We start from the raw sequence: 15,667 nt of genomic DNA on the forward strand, positions 1-15,667 counted from the left end.
CATTTTTGGAAAATATTTTATATGTGACTTAAGTATAAATTCATCTGAGACAGAAATGGTGACAGTGATGCTGACCTGGTTCATTGGAGCATTTATAGGAAGGGGAGACCTCTGACCCATCGGCTGCAGCCCCATTTGACCAAACTGGTTCATTCCTAGAAGAGAATAAGGACAGAAAGGAGGCATTCTCAAGAATATTCAACACTGGAACTGAAATGTGAAAAAAATATTTAAATTCTTACATAAATAAAATACCCCCCAGTCATATAAAATAGTAAATAAACAATGTGCTCCTCTTGTTCATTTGTGGCATGCAGTGAGCAGGTATGCTGTATTTGGGTGGCAGCAAAAATCTCTGGGAAAGATGTCTCACGAAAAAAAAAAGAAGCTTAAACTATCCACATGGCTAGATACCACCAGAAAAAAAATGTCTTAAAATTTGGTTGAACAAAACCTTTGATGTACCTGCTCCAAAAATATCCAGCAACAATGATCCCTTAAGTTTACTCTTTTGCAAAAAATATTCTGTAGGATGCAGTCTGGTCATAATTTTCTTTGTATTTACCTTGGTTCTGGCCTCAATCTTTATAATATATTTCAGCAAGTTAAGTCTGACTGTTGAACAGGCCTTTATAAAGACTTAATACACATTAGTGAGAGATGTACCTGCTGGGTTCTGCATCCTGCTGACCATCTGATTGGGTCCCGCCGGTCGAACCATGGACGGATCGGCGTGAGGACCATCTGACAGGGTGATAAGAGTTACAGGAATTACAGATCTCATCTCTGGGATCACTGAATACCAGTTAAACCATGAAAGATGATTCAAGGGTAAGAAAAACATTCTGAAAAACTGTATGCAAGTGAGACAAGTGGTTTGCAAGTGTACTTGCTTTTTTTTTCCCCACTTTGAAGCAACATTTTTTTTCCATGATCAGTGTTTAGTATCATGAATATGGACAAAGGCAACATGAGCATGACTGATTTAAAACAGTCAAATTCTTTTTATTTACTTACTTGGGGGTTGCCCAGGGGCCATGGGCGGCTGTCCCATGTTGGGAGGCACCTGTGGGAGGCCTGGGGAGGCTATGCCAGGTTGGCCAGGCATCATGCCCTGCTTCTGGAGTCGTGTCCTCCTCTTTTCCTCTAGCTCCTTTTGAATCTTGTAGATCTTCTCTGCCAGCAGGTGGTAGTACTCCGCCTGAAAAGGATGCATCAGGAGGGAGAGAGATGACACCGGATTCATCACAACAGCACTTAAAATACTTTTCTCATCAACCAGTGGTCATACCACATTACTTCACTTATTCTTACCCTACTGTTGGCTGACTCGTACATGTCCCCCTCTACTTTTCGAGCGTAAGCCACCAGATTTTCCATCCGCCGATCCTTCAGGGCCGCTGGATCAGGAGTGGGGAAGATGGCCTGCACGCTGCTCTCACACATGCACAAACAAGAAGGACACACAGATACAATTAAATTAAAGAAAGAGGTGCCCACATGACATCCAGAGCTGAAAATCATCTAATATTCAAACTAGACTCTTTTTTAAAGAGATTTTTTGGGGCACTTGCAAGACACAGCAAACTCACAGCTTGTGGACAAGGTGGTTGCGGAGGTCCTGCGTGATGTCTTCATGCCAAGACTTCCTCATGCCTGCAGCAGAAGGAGGAGTTGCCGTGGGCATGGAGCCCAGGTTCCCCACACCATCATTCATCAAACTGGAAAATGACAGACAAGAAAAAAAAGGAACAAGTGAGACTTTGGCCAATGCACAACTAATTTTGACTTTCTTAAAGTCTGTTATATGACAGCAGTCTGACCGACGGAAAGCAGTCCTACCTCTGTGCATTCATGTTTCCGTGCAACAGCGCGTTTGGCAGTAGGCTGGACTGCTGGTTGGGGGACTGCACTCCCACTCCACCGTTAACTCCCATAGAGTTTCCACCTGGAAAGAGTTAGAGAGTTGTAAAGTTGGAAGGATATGATTTTAATCGGAAAATGCTGACAACAACATCTTGTGCTAAAATAAGATGCATCTACAAAGTCAGATCGGTTTTATGCCAAAGAAATACAGTGATTCAGCATCACCTGGAGATTTTCTTCCTTTAAGACCCAGTGAAATGAAAAATACATAACACAATTTTTAAATTTTGTTATGTCATGTGTTATGTTATGTTATTTTATCTCTTATTATATGCCAAACATTATACCTATCCATACCAGTCTTACAAAACCACTCTTCACTGTAGGAGCTAAGAGAGCAATATTAAAAGAGATGAGTGTTTGGATATCAGTGGGCAAAATCGTACTTTTTATTTCCAAAAACAAATGTGGCGGAGGTCTATTTCATTCATATCTCCCTCGTCCTCCTCCTGATCTTCTCAGCCCCGACAAAAGGCAGCAAAATGTTTATTTAAACATTTGGTGGGGTGTTGAACAACCTGTTTTGTTATGTGAGTGCACTACAGCGGGGTTTATTTACATGTCGCGGCTGATTTGACTACACCTCTGACATACCGAGAAAACTAATCTCAAAAGCCCATTTCCACAGTGTTTCATTCCATTTCAAGGAAAACGTGTCGTTCAACATGGGACACCGTAGCAAAACTCTACACGCTGTTTTCAGATTGAACATGCACCAAGTGAGGAAAGTGTGTGCGGAGCAAACAGTCCCATCAGCAGCAGACACTGTGGATTCCTACTGAGCTAAACTCGCCAACTTTTTAGCGTCCCAATCAAATGCAAAGAATTTGATTTAAATGGCTCCTGTAACTGCAAACTGCTGAAATATTCCTTTGCACTGGGAAATACATCACAGCACAGAAGCTCAGGATTTCTGTTTCACTGTGTTTTTACACGACAGTGAACCTATGCAGTGAAATACAAAACAAAGTTGTGTGCTAAAGGCGTCAACCAACAGTCAGTGGAGAGCTGGAAGAGATCAAGGAGACAGTTCACATCTGACGCCAATGACCATCAAGCTAAGACCAAATATATTTGGATTATCCTCCAAAAATAGTTATGTTTAGATTTCCATGAATCCACAAATCAATACACTAAGATAATGCTGACATTTTATGACGTCTTTCATTCAGCCTCCATCGAAGTTTTTTTGTACTGATATGCTTTCGTTTTTCAGGCACTTCACTCGCCTTTACGCCATTCGATAGGAAATTAATTCTGGGACCACAGAGAGTCTAAGGATGTGAATGCTGTGAGTAACTGATTTTTGGGTGAATTATTCCACAGTTCCACACAGGTCCTGTGATGACACCTGATCGATTGATTGAAATGTCAAACATCTGGTAGGCAGACCTTTGATTTGATTTTAAGACATGCTGACAGCAAGATCGAGAACTAACACCCGTGCTTAATGATAGATGTAGCAGGTTACCATATAATATGTGCACAATGACATTATAAACTAACCCATGGTGTTCATAGTCCTCATCCCAGGCTGCCCCTGCAGCCCCTGGTTTGGCATGGCCTGTGGGGGCTGCTGTGGTATCTGGTTGCCCTGGTACGTGAGGCCCAGTGCAGCGTAGGCCCTCTCTATGGAGCTGGGGTCGATCTGGTTAGGAGGATTCAGGTTTGGAGTGTTGGACTGACCACCAGGCACCCCTGGACCTAAAGAGTTCACCAAACCCACCCCTGCACTATTAACAAGAGCTGTTAACAGGAGAGGAATGATGAGAGAAAGAGAGGGAACAAAGGATGAGTGTCTGTGGATTCAAGCTGACTGTCATGAACTCCGAATTCTTAATCATTTCATGGTAGATAATAATGTGTAATAATTCAATGATAAGAGCCACGAGCACATGCACGTCTGAAAGACACACACACACACACACACACACACACACACACACACACACACACACAGAGTGAGAAACACTCACACTGCTGATTCCTCTTGTCTCCGGCGTTTTTCAGTGGCAGGCATACCGGACAGTCGTGTCGTGTGCAATTCTTCCAATGAGAGATGATCTGTCTGGATGAGGCACAGTGTGCCACTGAGGGAGAAGAGACAGAAATGGAGAGAAGTTTGAGAATAGGGAAGAAATGTGAAAAAGAAGAAGAGATTAAGGAAAAAGAGAAATTGTGAAAAGAGTGAAGGAGGGAGATGAATAACGAGACAAGAAAAGGATGAAAGAAAAAGGGAAAACAGGAGAGTCCGAGGGATGAGAGGGAAGCCAGAGACTAAAAACTTATTGTATGAGTCATTCGGTATAATAAAACCACGTCCAGAAGAGGGAACGGAGAGGAAAAACTACAGTAGAACGTCCAGCTCAAGAGAGAATAACTTATTCTGATACAATGAAAAACTGGGAGGCAAACCAGGAGGGATATAAACAACATACAAGAACAACCACAAAAAAAGAAAAGGTAAAATGAATTGCAGATACATGACAACTTTAAACAGCCTAGTGTTTATGATATAAACCACGCACCATAAAACCAGCAATCAGCATAATTCAGCAGACTCACCCTGGCAGGACTTGCCAGCCTGGCAATGAGTCATGTGGTTGAGCACGTTCTTCATGGTGCGGCAGTGGGGCAGGTTGCACTGCCGCACCTCCCCGTTGGCCTGCTCCCTCCGCTGGCACTTGTGCGCATGGAGCAAGAGGACCAGCTGCTGTTGAATCAGCTTCCGTTTCTCGGGGTCTGCAGTAGGGGGCGCTGTGCCGGGACCCGCCCCTACGGCACTGAGCCCAACCTGGGCCCCTCCTACGGCTGCTGCTCCGCTGACAGATACACCACCAACTGCTCCGGGCTGCTGCTGCTGAGACACCTTGGGACAGAGAGGAGAGAGGATGCACAGATGAGTTTTGACTGCAATGACCAGGTGTTAAAGGACCACTTTCAGACCAATTAGCTCCGCAGCCAACAAATCAATTCAATGATCAATATTTCCTACGCTTTGTGGTCTAGCACCAGGTGAAAAAATGTCAGCATTATTACATGTATAACAGATTTTCTTACTGCAAAATTACAAGTCTGATCATATGTAGATAGATATTTAGTCAGACACCCTTTTGATACAGAGATTGCACAACAGAGTGGCAATGAAATCTCTTTATTTCCTTGACTTTGCTTTTTTTAAACAGAACCAGACAAAACTGTATGATGCCAACCCGCTGTATGATTTTAGATAGCATGCTGGTGTTCCAGAGGCAAATGAGGTCTGACGGGCATGATGTGTAACGCAACAGCGGCGGCTTCTAGTGTGACATAAAATATGCATCAAGCAGTGCTTTCTCTACGATAACAATAACAATCTGTCTCTGCCTCTGTTATGTGGCGGTTGATCTCGTTCTCTGCGTGGAGGGCAAAGGCTCGGACATACTTTCAACTTAAAACGAAGTTTGGAATGAGATTGGAGCATGTGCGGTCAGTGTGGTTGCCATGCCTACAGTCTGCACAGTCACAACAAATGGGCTGCAAGCAAAATTTGGCACTGGGTCAGTGTAACCCCTCAACACACATACAGGAACACAGATACTGTGAATTGGCCTCTCGAACTTCAGTGTCTCCCTGCAGTGGGTCACACACATAACATGTTTTCAAACTGTCCCGACTCCCAGGCTGCTGGCTGTCCCTTTTACACAGATGTTGATTTGACGCTGTTACTACCTCTTCTGCCCGGTTTAAGGCAAGACAACTCTGTCCCCCTTTCCATGATCTGAACTTTAATGCAAAACAGCTAGGCAGAAAAATTGTGTCACATTACTCCTTTAACAGTGTAAAAGGGGCTACAGATGAGGTATTATCGGTCAAAATAACTTGCAAACATTTTTTGTCGGTGCAGCAAATGCAATGTCTATTATTTGATACCTCAAAATAGTTGAGAGTTAAGTGATTCAACAATCAAACACTCTAAAGCGCTCTGTGAATAATGAAGCAAAAAAAGTCCATTCAGAACTTTGCTTCCAGCTATTCTGTAATTAAAAACAGGAAAACCACCTAAAGAATGAATGAGACCGCTCTCTGTTGAAATAAATGAAGCCTGTGTTTAATTACAGCCAAACTGCAATGAGCAAAAGAAATAACGCAAGCCTGTAACACAGTAGTGCAGCTGACACAGTGAGCTGTTGACTAACGATTACGTCTATGAAGGCTGAACATTATCAGTACCATATTCATTGATACTTCCTCAAAATGTCACTTTGAATTACAGCTCTGTCGATATTAAATGTCTGTGGGTGATATTCAAAGAGTTTTACAAAATAAGATATTAAAATATCTCTGTGGTGGATAAACTATGTGAAGAAAAAACGGATTGTTATTAACCTCGGACCTAGTTTGGAATTTGTCTTGCAAAGTTGTACCACTAATAAACGTTTTATCACTAATAAACGCATCTATAAACCAATACCAATAAATCTGTGACAGAGCAAGGGACAAAAAAACAAACTGATGGATACAAGTTTGAATCAGAAAACAACCTAATGGGGCAACATTTTCAGATGCACTTTATACATTCAGCTTAAAGACTTGAACAGGGACGTTAATAACCTTCTGTGACTCACTGAGATCTGACAGTTCTGGGCCGTTTGGTTAATCTTACTTCAAAAGGTTTAATTTCTCTGAGGCAGGTAAGATCATTGTAATGGTGATTTGAGCTTCTTCACTGAAATCCCAGAGAAGACAGCCATGTTGATCATTCTCCTGTTCACTGCTTCCCCTTTGAGATGACTAAGAGTTCAGCTAAAACATCTGTAAGCGAGTCTGCAGACAATTTAGCCACCACTTCCTTATTTTTCGCCGTTAATTTGAAATTTGTCTGTAAAAGTGAGTCTTTTACAAATTAAACTCTTATGTTGCCACATATACCAGCATCATTCATTTGCTGTTTATTCAGGACAAGGAATACAAAAAGTCCAACATTAAAAAAAAAAAGATGGATTGGACTCATGGCAAAACAAGGAGGAACTTACGCCTACCTCGACTCTGCACGGGAATGACAATGAACCTCATGCAAAACCGTTTCAATCTTCCCGGTGATAAAACATGCCGATAAACAGAGGAGATTTTCTGCACTGTGTGACCTTTATGCTTGAAAACAGAACAGTTTGTGTGCAATCTAGTCAAATCACATCTGAACAAAAAAGTTATTACAATTGTTGTAAACGGCCACACTTAAAGTAAAAACGCTTGAGAGACAATTTCATGTCCTGCCTAGTTTTTAAACTCCACACACCTGGTCAATTACTGTGAGAAGTGGGCGGGATGGTAATCATTGTCAACAAATGGAAGTTATAACATTTTCGGGCTCATTTCATTGTTCATTTTGGGCTTTAGACAGTAAATTGCAAGACTCAGATTAAGCAAATATGTCCTCATGATCTGCTGGCTGTAAGTTGCGTATGTGCATGGAGAAAAGGAAAATCTGGTGTTCATACACAGCTCTGACTCTGTAAATTGGAAACAAACAAAATAGCTTGGACTGAGCTACACAACACTGTGCCGGCTAATCTCCTTGTTCCACGTCCTCGTCAAGGAGGAACAAAGCTACACCATGATAGTAATGAAAAGTAGATAATTTTGGAGATGTTACCAGAACTTCTGAAGGCAAACTGATGGGTGGGGTGTATTTGTTTGGGTGTTTTCGATCATCTTCTCAACCTTTAATCTGCCGTAATATAAGAGGCTTCTACATGGATGACGGTCATAGAGTTTATCAAATTGTTGGAACATAAACAAATCTTACCATCCCCGGCATGCCTTGACCTGGAGGTGCCTTCTTGTCCATGTTAAACTGGGAGGCCATATTGTTGGGCATGCCCGCCTTATTCTGGAGCTGTGGGCCCAGCCCTGCTCCAGGCAGCCCCTGGCCCGACTGGCCGTACGGACCGCCATAGGGGCCCGCATTGGCCATCATATTCATCTGGAGAGCAGGGTGAGGGAGGCAAGAAGGAAATGAGAAAGATATGAAGGAAAATATATAGGACGACAGACAGGGAGGAGAAGGAAGACAATGAGGAGACAAAAGTAGGAGAGAGGAAAAATAGTTTAGAGATCGAATCAATTATTTTGAATCTGTGAGAGCATGATTTATATGATTTATTTATTCAAACATTCAAAGAAGCCATTATGGTGAGTTGGGGCGAACACAACCCTTCTTGTATTTCCATGTGGAAATCTCTAATATCTGAGGTTGTGACTCTGGAAAGAATAGGACATTATATAGATGGAAAGACTCATCTGATTTTGCATAAATGGAAGAAACCTTTTGATATATATATATGTACACACACACACACACACACACACACACACACACACACACAATAACATCATTACACAACACATGGATACTATAACTCTGGAAAACCTCTTGACAAATGTCTGAATTAGTGACACTGGATATGAATCAGACTGATTCAGGATATTCATTATTTAACCTCCTCATATTGTGCCTCTTTCTGTGATATACCTTCTTTTTTTCTTTTGCATTAATGGACCAGTCATGTAATATTATGATGTGGTAAGATTTGTGTTCAAAGAAGAAAACAGAGGAGATGTTACACTGTATTCTTACATTATAACTACAAACATACACAGGACTTTTTCTGAAGTTGCTCCGACTATGCAACTGAAAAAAGCATGCCAGGGAAACTACATGGAGCCTGTTAGTTAGTCTTTCATAATGTGCTTCGATTGTGACTAGTAAGTTACAATATTAGCTCCTTTTTCTTCTGACTTTATTCTCCGCAATAAATTAATACCACAGACACGGACAAAACATCAGTGTTTGGGCTTTGGAAACAAGGTTACTGCCAACTATGATCTAAGATACAGTCTAGAGCTTTTTCAGCTTATTCGGTATCAGTCAGATTTGAAAATAGTCTTTATTTTAACAGTAGTACATCAAATATACCTACATCTGAAAAGATATCACTGCTTAAACTACACAATTCCCTCTGCAATGAACACGGATAACTCACATGCTGCAGTGATGCATAATTTAACTACAAGACGTTACTTTAAACATCCTGTTTTTGCTGGAGCACAGCCACAGTGATAATATAAAGACAGTTGCTGGTTATGCTACACAATTCTGCAGCACTGTTATCACACATGTAATCAAAACTGTCCTGTGGCATATTGACGAACAAGGAGGTTAACCATCAATACCACAGAGCCAACATTGATGCGGCTCTGAGTCTAAAACATAACCACACTCATGTCTGCAGCTGCTCTTGAGAACTTGTCTCTGGCAGTCTCACATGAGAAACTAAAGTACTCCAGTTCAGCCTAAAGTGTCTGTCAGGACTGAAACCATGAGTGTGCGTTTCATGCTGTGAAACTGAAACTACTGTTTAACAAACTTTTTAAGGACCTGTGGGAACCCTACTGCCAAAGGCAAATTTTCAATTTTCAAATCAACAATACATGTTGCCACGACTCGAGGGAGAGCTATGACATACTGATAACATAAAAAAAAAAGAAGCATTTTTTGTGTAAATGTTGTCCTTATTAAACAAATTGCACTTGCAAATTTAATTGGGCAACTTATTTGTAATGTAAAAGAGTACAAGTATTTGAAGCAAGCTACATGCCAGCACGAGATTCAGCCATACAACTTTTTTTTGCCAGTCTCTTACCAAAACTTATAATTTGCTATACAATATTTGCTACTGAGATGTCAGTTTCTGGCCAAAAACCAGAGTATCTGCTGGGGTGTGTGTGCTTACCTTGCTCAGTGCTCCGGGTTGCTGCGGTCTCATCCCTGTCTGACCCCCGGGTCCCATTTGCTGACCGCCCTGCTGCTGTAGGGTTTCCGCCAACAGATTACTATTGTTCCCCATGCCTGCACTGCCAGGGTAACCCATTCTTGGTGAGCCATTCATCACCTGTCCCCCCATCAGGCCTTGCTGCTGCTGTCCAGTGTTGCCCTTCTGGGCACCCATCATGGCAGCTGCCCGGTTGAGCGCTGACACCCCTCCGACCATCCCGACCTGCTGCATTAATCCAGGCTGCTGCTGGCCCTGCGGGGGCATGCCTTGAGGTCCACCAGCAGAGACACTGACACCCCCCATCATCCCCATGGAAGCCCCGGGTGCCGTGCTGTTGGAAGTGGGGCCACCCTGCTGTGCTGGTGCTCCGGCGCGCAGGAGCTCAGACAGCTGTTTGTGTTTCGCAGCTGCATCCTGGCCACCCAAACCGAGCCCTCCTCCGAGTCCGCCAAGGCTGGTGTGGAGTTGGCTGACATCCCCTCCGTTGGTCAGCCCGAGGTCCGAGGAACTGATGAGCTCGTCTGGGAGGTCGTGCTCCAGGTCAAAGAGTGAACCAAAGTCTAGGCGCACAATAAAAAAAATTTAACAACTAGAAAAACTGACATTAGATTCACAGCTCAGGAAATTTTTTATTATATGCACCCACATTTTTTTTTTAAAGATAACTATAATCTAAGTGTGGTACAACTCTGACAGTTTAAAAACTATCAACCATTAATCTGGTGCCCAGAGCTAGACAGGCAGTGGAGCAATAGCAGCTTCTCACAGCCTGGATTTCCTCCTGGGCATCAGTTTGTGGTTTGATTTGGTGCCAAACATGGAGAGTGAAGGCAGTCGGGTCAGGGTGAGAAGCCGCAGAGGGGTAAACACTACAGCACCTTCGTAGGTGTGTGCATTGGATCTACAGTCATGTGGTGCAAAAGCATTAAACAGAAAAAGTATCAGAAGTCATATCTGCTGTGATGAGAGGAAATTTAAGGAAAATCATTTTAAAAGTGAAATATATTAAAAACTTCTACTTTAATCCAGATAATACAGAAAAGGTAGGGATGTCTCTACTCTGATGGATGCAAACCAAATTGTCCCTTCAGAAACATAACTTACATCTTTGATTTTATTTATGATGGCTTCTGGCAGCCAACATCACCCAAAAAAAATGAAGCTACCTGGTAGTTATGCTTTGCCAGTGTTTGACTACATGAATGCGACAATTTACTGCATTAGGAGCCCAGATACTGTAGGAAATTAAACATGCATCAAGCATGAAATTCACATTAAAGGGATAGCTCAGATTTTTTGAAGTGGGGTTGTATGGGGTACTTATCTATAGTTGGTGTAATACAGTACCCACAGTAGATGCCAATAAGCACGCTTCCAGTTTGGAGAAAATGCCTGGGGTTCGACATGGAAGCTAAGCATTAATGATCTGCTGCGGAGGTTTCAGTAACAAAATGCATTTTAGCCACCTAAAAAAGTCCTAACTAAAGGGGAATAAAAAACAGTATCAGTTTAGGTTTACAAGTATATATGATTTATTGAGAGCATTTTGCTGCTCGGTTTTTCTGTCAAACAGCCTGCTCAGACGGGAAGACCATTAACGACCTGAGATCCTGATCTATGCTCTCTTCAAAGCCACCACACTCCAGTAAGAAAAACAGTGATTTTATCTCGCTGAACACAGGAGCTGCTGGTCAACCGCTGCTACGATCAGTTATTTAGTTGTTATTGTGTACTTGGGTGAATCTGCAATAACCCCTTAAAACACCAATGTCACATAATAAGACAAACAAAATAACTTTTCAAGGCAGCATTAAATTAATGATTTTAAAAAGTGCAAAGAAAGTGTCAGCATGGGAGGAACTTTTACTTTTTAAAACCTCAGGGGGCTATTTAAATTATTATTATTATTTAAATTTTCACTTAACTTTAAAACAGAAGTTGCTGGGATCTTGCTGTGTATGATGTTGACAGTCTCTGTTTTTATTAAACATCTGCCAAAGGCATGTATACAAAGCTTTGCATTAGAGTTTGTGATACTCTAAATTTTAAGTACTGACAGAAAGATTTTCATTTTTACTGTAACTGCATATCTGTTCCAAATATTAGTTATTGGTCTGATTAACTACTAATAATCTATATTGGCCCCGAAAAACAAATATCTGTTGACTCCTTGTGAAAATACACCAGATGATTATTATTGCACAACTCACACTGAATACCCAAGAGCAAATACTTGCAATTTTAGCCTTTTTAGAAAATTGTTTGCATTTTTAATACTGTATACATACCTCCTGTGTGTTGTGGTTGTATTTTAGTTAAGAAAATGCTAAGAAATAAATATGTATGATCATTATAAACTTGCTAAAATAAAGTTCAAGGTGGCCTTAGACTTTTGCACAGTTTTATTTTTTCTTTTGTGATGTTATGATACATAATTGTTATGTTATGTATGTTGATTAGATATTTCCTAGTTAAAAACAACCTAAACTACAACCTAAGTCATCTATGGGTCTCGTTACAGCAGGATGCTGAAAGGGGCAGTGATGCCAGGAGTTTATAACTTCTTGCTCAATATGTGTAAATGCATTTGCAATAAAAGTTTGATTTAAAATCAAGGTGAAAGACACTCGAATAATCTGCTTGGGATAACATCGTTTTGCAGAGTAAACTGCAAAAAGTGCAGCGCGGTGTCACCGTCCGGAGCCAAACAATGGAGCGTGAACAAGAATGGGGTTTCGTCGGTATTGAGAAAGCAATTGAGAAACCAAAAAAGTCTCTGAACAAAAGACACGAAAGAAGAGGTTTCTGAGACGATTTGGGCCTTTCATTTAAACAATATAACACAGTCAAAAGTGAAAAAGAAACACATCTCCGGCTGGTCATCTACGGTTTGCGCAACTTTAATGAAGTGCCGAACAATAGCTAGCTGGGATACAATAGTTCAATAAAAACAGAGTCGGCTAACACGTGAAACACACGAAATTCATAACACGAAACGTTATTTTCGAAACACCGGTGAGGGTTATTATCTACAAAAAGCTGCTCTGGTTCTCAAAAAGGTTTAACAAATTAAAAATCACTGTTTTTCTTTGCTAGCCAGCTACAAAACTCAGCTGAGCCGGTCCGGTTGGGGTTATCTGACTAGCTAGTTAGCTAGCACGCTCGGTTACCGTTACTTTCTCGTAAAGCTGTTTAGGAAACTATATTCAGTCGATACTTTCACACAATATTTATATAGCGTGTTGTTTAATGTGTATGTGCTCTTGTACTTCCAATTTATAAACTTTTTAAGTAGTAAGACAACTTGAAGCAAACTGGGGTGACTCGACTCTTCCATTGTTTGGAGGTGGATCTTATAGTTGGGAGCTAGTTAGCCTGTTGAGGCTAACGCATCAAAACATCCCTGCAGGAAAGTTGCTCCTGCTGCCTGCTCTACACCACTTTTTCTTTTTAGCGACATAAACTTTTCAGTATAGACTTTTTAAAACACGCTACACTTAATTTCATGTTTAAAAGTTACGGAGCACTTCTGTGTCAGACCTATTAACTTAAAGCTGCTATGCAGGGGGCTCCCAAGACTGATACTTAACACACACAAAACGTGAAAATAGTTTGTTTTATCTCCTTATTAATGCATGCGATATATTTACCATTTCCATCACTTGCAGACACCGAGAGAGCTGGAGAAGACAGCTTGGGCCTCTTGGCTGAAGGCGGGCCGGACTCCAGGACATTATCGGCCATATTTTTGACGAATTAAAAAAATAGCTGTAGGTCCACGGAGGGCAAATGTATTTCCTTTATTTGCGTCTCCTTATCCCTTTAAGAAATGCTTCCCCCACCGCTCGGGGGACGGTAGGGGAGAAGAGAGCAATGTTGAACTCTTTCCCTCACAGCTCTCCCTCTCTGCAGATATCAGTCCCCCTCCCCTGTCGGAGATTTTGTTTCTTCGCAGATTTGAACAGGAGGAGGTGGGAAGGTGGAGTCGGCAAAAAAGGCAAGCGTGCGGCCCTCTGACAACCTCATGTAGCCTCTTCTGCGACACAAAAATCGTCCCAGGATCCGTCCTCCGTGCAGCACTCAGTCCTGTGCGCCATTGTCGGCGGAGAAATCCCGTTTATCAGGTCTGGAGCTCCAGCGAGGAGTCGCGAAAAAAAAAAAGGAAAATTGTGGTCCAAAATCTCAAAGCTAACTTCTGGAGGCTGATCTCTCGTGCAACAGTTATGAGATCCTCGGTTGCATTTCTCTCACCTGACCAGGCATCTTTCTGCTGCCACCGATTCCTTTCCACACACACAAAAAAGCAGTCAACCGGTGTGTGCAGATCTCAAATACAATTAACTCTCAAGTGCAATACTGAGACTTGCATTGGCTTAAGTGAATAAATAGTTCTGCAGAAAGATGCAAACACTTAGAGTCCCACACTTGCAGATAAAATATATTGCAGATGTGTACATGCATGCATGACTTTCCTTTGCATGCTGACTAAAATGTGCACTTAGTGTGTGACCATGCAAGGCACTGGGTCAGAAAGGAGCACAGTCGTATTGCACATTTGGTTGTTGCAACCCCCTTTTTTGCACGATTGCAGTCAGCAGGGTTGTTAAAAAAATCTTGTCAAAAATCACTGCTTCTTGTGCAATCGATTCTGCTGCAGACTTGTTTGACAGTATAGTTCTTGAGGGCAATCACAGCGCTAATTGCCAATCAGCGGGCAGTCAAGATTGATCCAATTAGTTTTATTTTGCAGAGGACGGTTACTTGTCTTGTGGTTCCTCCTCCTGGTTTTCGCTTGCAGATAATAATAATAAAAAAAGATAAATATTCCAAAACCTGTCAGTCACTGTTTATATGATGTCTTGGCAATTCAAGTGAAGAGAAAAAGACAAAAAAAAATCCGGAGCACAGCTACGGCGACAGGCGAAAATGTGATAAAAATGACGCTCAGAAATTATGGCTATTTCGGAAGCGGAAAGCTTCAGATCGGCACTAATGTTGACACCCCCCCCACCCCCCCTAAAATATTTTGGGCTGACAAAATCCTCTCATTGACTCTTTGTGATGGAGAATGCCCCCCTTCGTGTTGATCCTGGCAATTTTCCCCTTCTCTTTAAACCCGTCTTTCTTTCCACCTCTCCCTTCTGCCCGGCAGCAATTTATTTATATAATTGTCTATGCGGACTCTTTCCTTCCTCCGCGACGGACACATAATGATTTTTCATGTTGATGTTTTCCCTTTTTTCGCAGTTTTTTTCCTCGTTATGATAATATACAGCCCTCTTCCGCCTCTCCTCTCTGTCTCCGCTCCGCAAAACACCCCCTTCCTTGGATTTTTCGGAGTATTTCCTTCTCATGCACGCATAAATATCACCGACTCGGTTTCCCTCCGCTGACGTCTTATCTTTTCGGAGCTGCTTTCTCTCTCTCTCGGTATCACGGACCCTCTTTCTTCGCCCCGGTGGTTCCCGGGGTGGCCGCCGTCGGTTGCCGGAGTCGCTCCTTCTCTCGGTTATCTCCTCCTGTTTCTGACGGTCTGTCCGCACAAACAAAATGGCGGCTTGTTGTTTCTACTCCTCTGATACGGGGGGAGGGTTGGAGGTACAGCAACATTAGGCGTGAAGGGGAGGAGGGAGGGAGGAAGGGAAGAAGAGGGGAGGTTGTCTTCGTAGGTGTTCGGGATTGTCCGGAAACCGGTTCCGTGCTCAGTCGGCAGGCGCCGATTTCAATCTGTAGGAGACAGTGACGCTCCATGTTTGTCTTCCTCAGTCAGACAGCAGAGACAGAAGTTACGGCCAGTGGTGGAAAACAGCTGACATTTACTCAAACAAAGTACAATTTAGAAGTACTTTTTTAATATACTTTATCATAGTTCCGGCAGCTTCAGACTAAGATTTCAGGACATTGGGAAGTGAGCCCAGAAAAAA

General features: G+C 42.2%; 1 protein-coding gene across 4 annotated transcripts in view; it reads right to left on the reverse strand.

Moving 5' to 3' along the window:
- Window positions 1-15,346, reverse strand: part of ep300b (EP300 lysine acetyltransferase b) — a 42,037-nt gene extending 26,691 nt beyond the window's left edge. For 2 of the 4 annotated variants that reach the window (XM_042504907.2, XM_042504906.2), the window contains exons 1-12: window positions 13,394-15,345; window positions 9,702-10,303; window positions 7,715-7,891; window positions 4,492-4,795; window positions 3,903-4,016; window positions 3,433-3,672; window positions 1,843-1,948; window positions 1,593-1,721; window positions 1,315-1,432; window positions 1,018-1,201; window positions 667-744; window positions 76-155 (exon numbers count right to left, since the gene is read on the reverse strand). In XM_042504907.2, the coding sequence (XP_042360841.2) occupies window positions 76-155; window positions 667-744; window positions 1,018-1,201; window positions 1,315-1,432; window positions 1,593-1,721; window positions 1,843-1,948; window positions 3,433-3,672; window positions 3,903-4,016; window positions 4,492-4,795; window positions 7,715-7,891; window positions 9,702-10,303; window positions 13,394-13,487 (2,226 nt within the window). In that variant the 5' untranslated portion in view covers window positions 13,488-15,345. Of the gene's footprint in view, window positions 1-75; window positions 156-666; window positions 745-1,017; window positions 1,202-1,314; window positions 1,433-1,592; window positions 1,722-1,842; window positions 1,949-3,432; window positions 3,673-3,902; window positions 4,017-4,491; window positions 4,796-7,714; window positions 7,892-9,701; window positions 10,304-13,393 lie in introns of all 4 variants that reach the window. The other 2 variants (XM_042504905.2, XM_042504908.2) reach the window with 2 other exon arrangements.
- Window positions 15,347-15,667: the final 321 nt, after the last annotated feature.

This window comes from Plectropomus leopardus, chromosome 18, assembly GCF_026936395.1.
Source record: "Plectropomus leopardus strain MGB_pleo_1.0 chromosome 18, ASM2693639v1, whole genome shotgun sequence".
NCBI lineage: Eukaryota > Metazoa > Chordata > Actinopteri > Perciformes > Serranidae > Plectropomus > Plectropomus leopardus.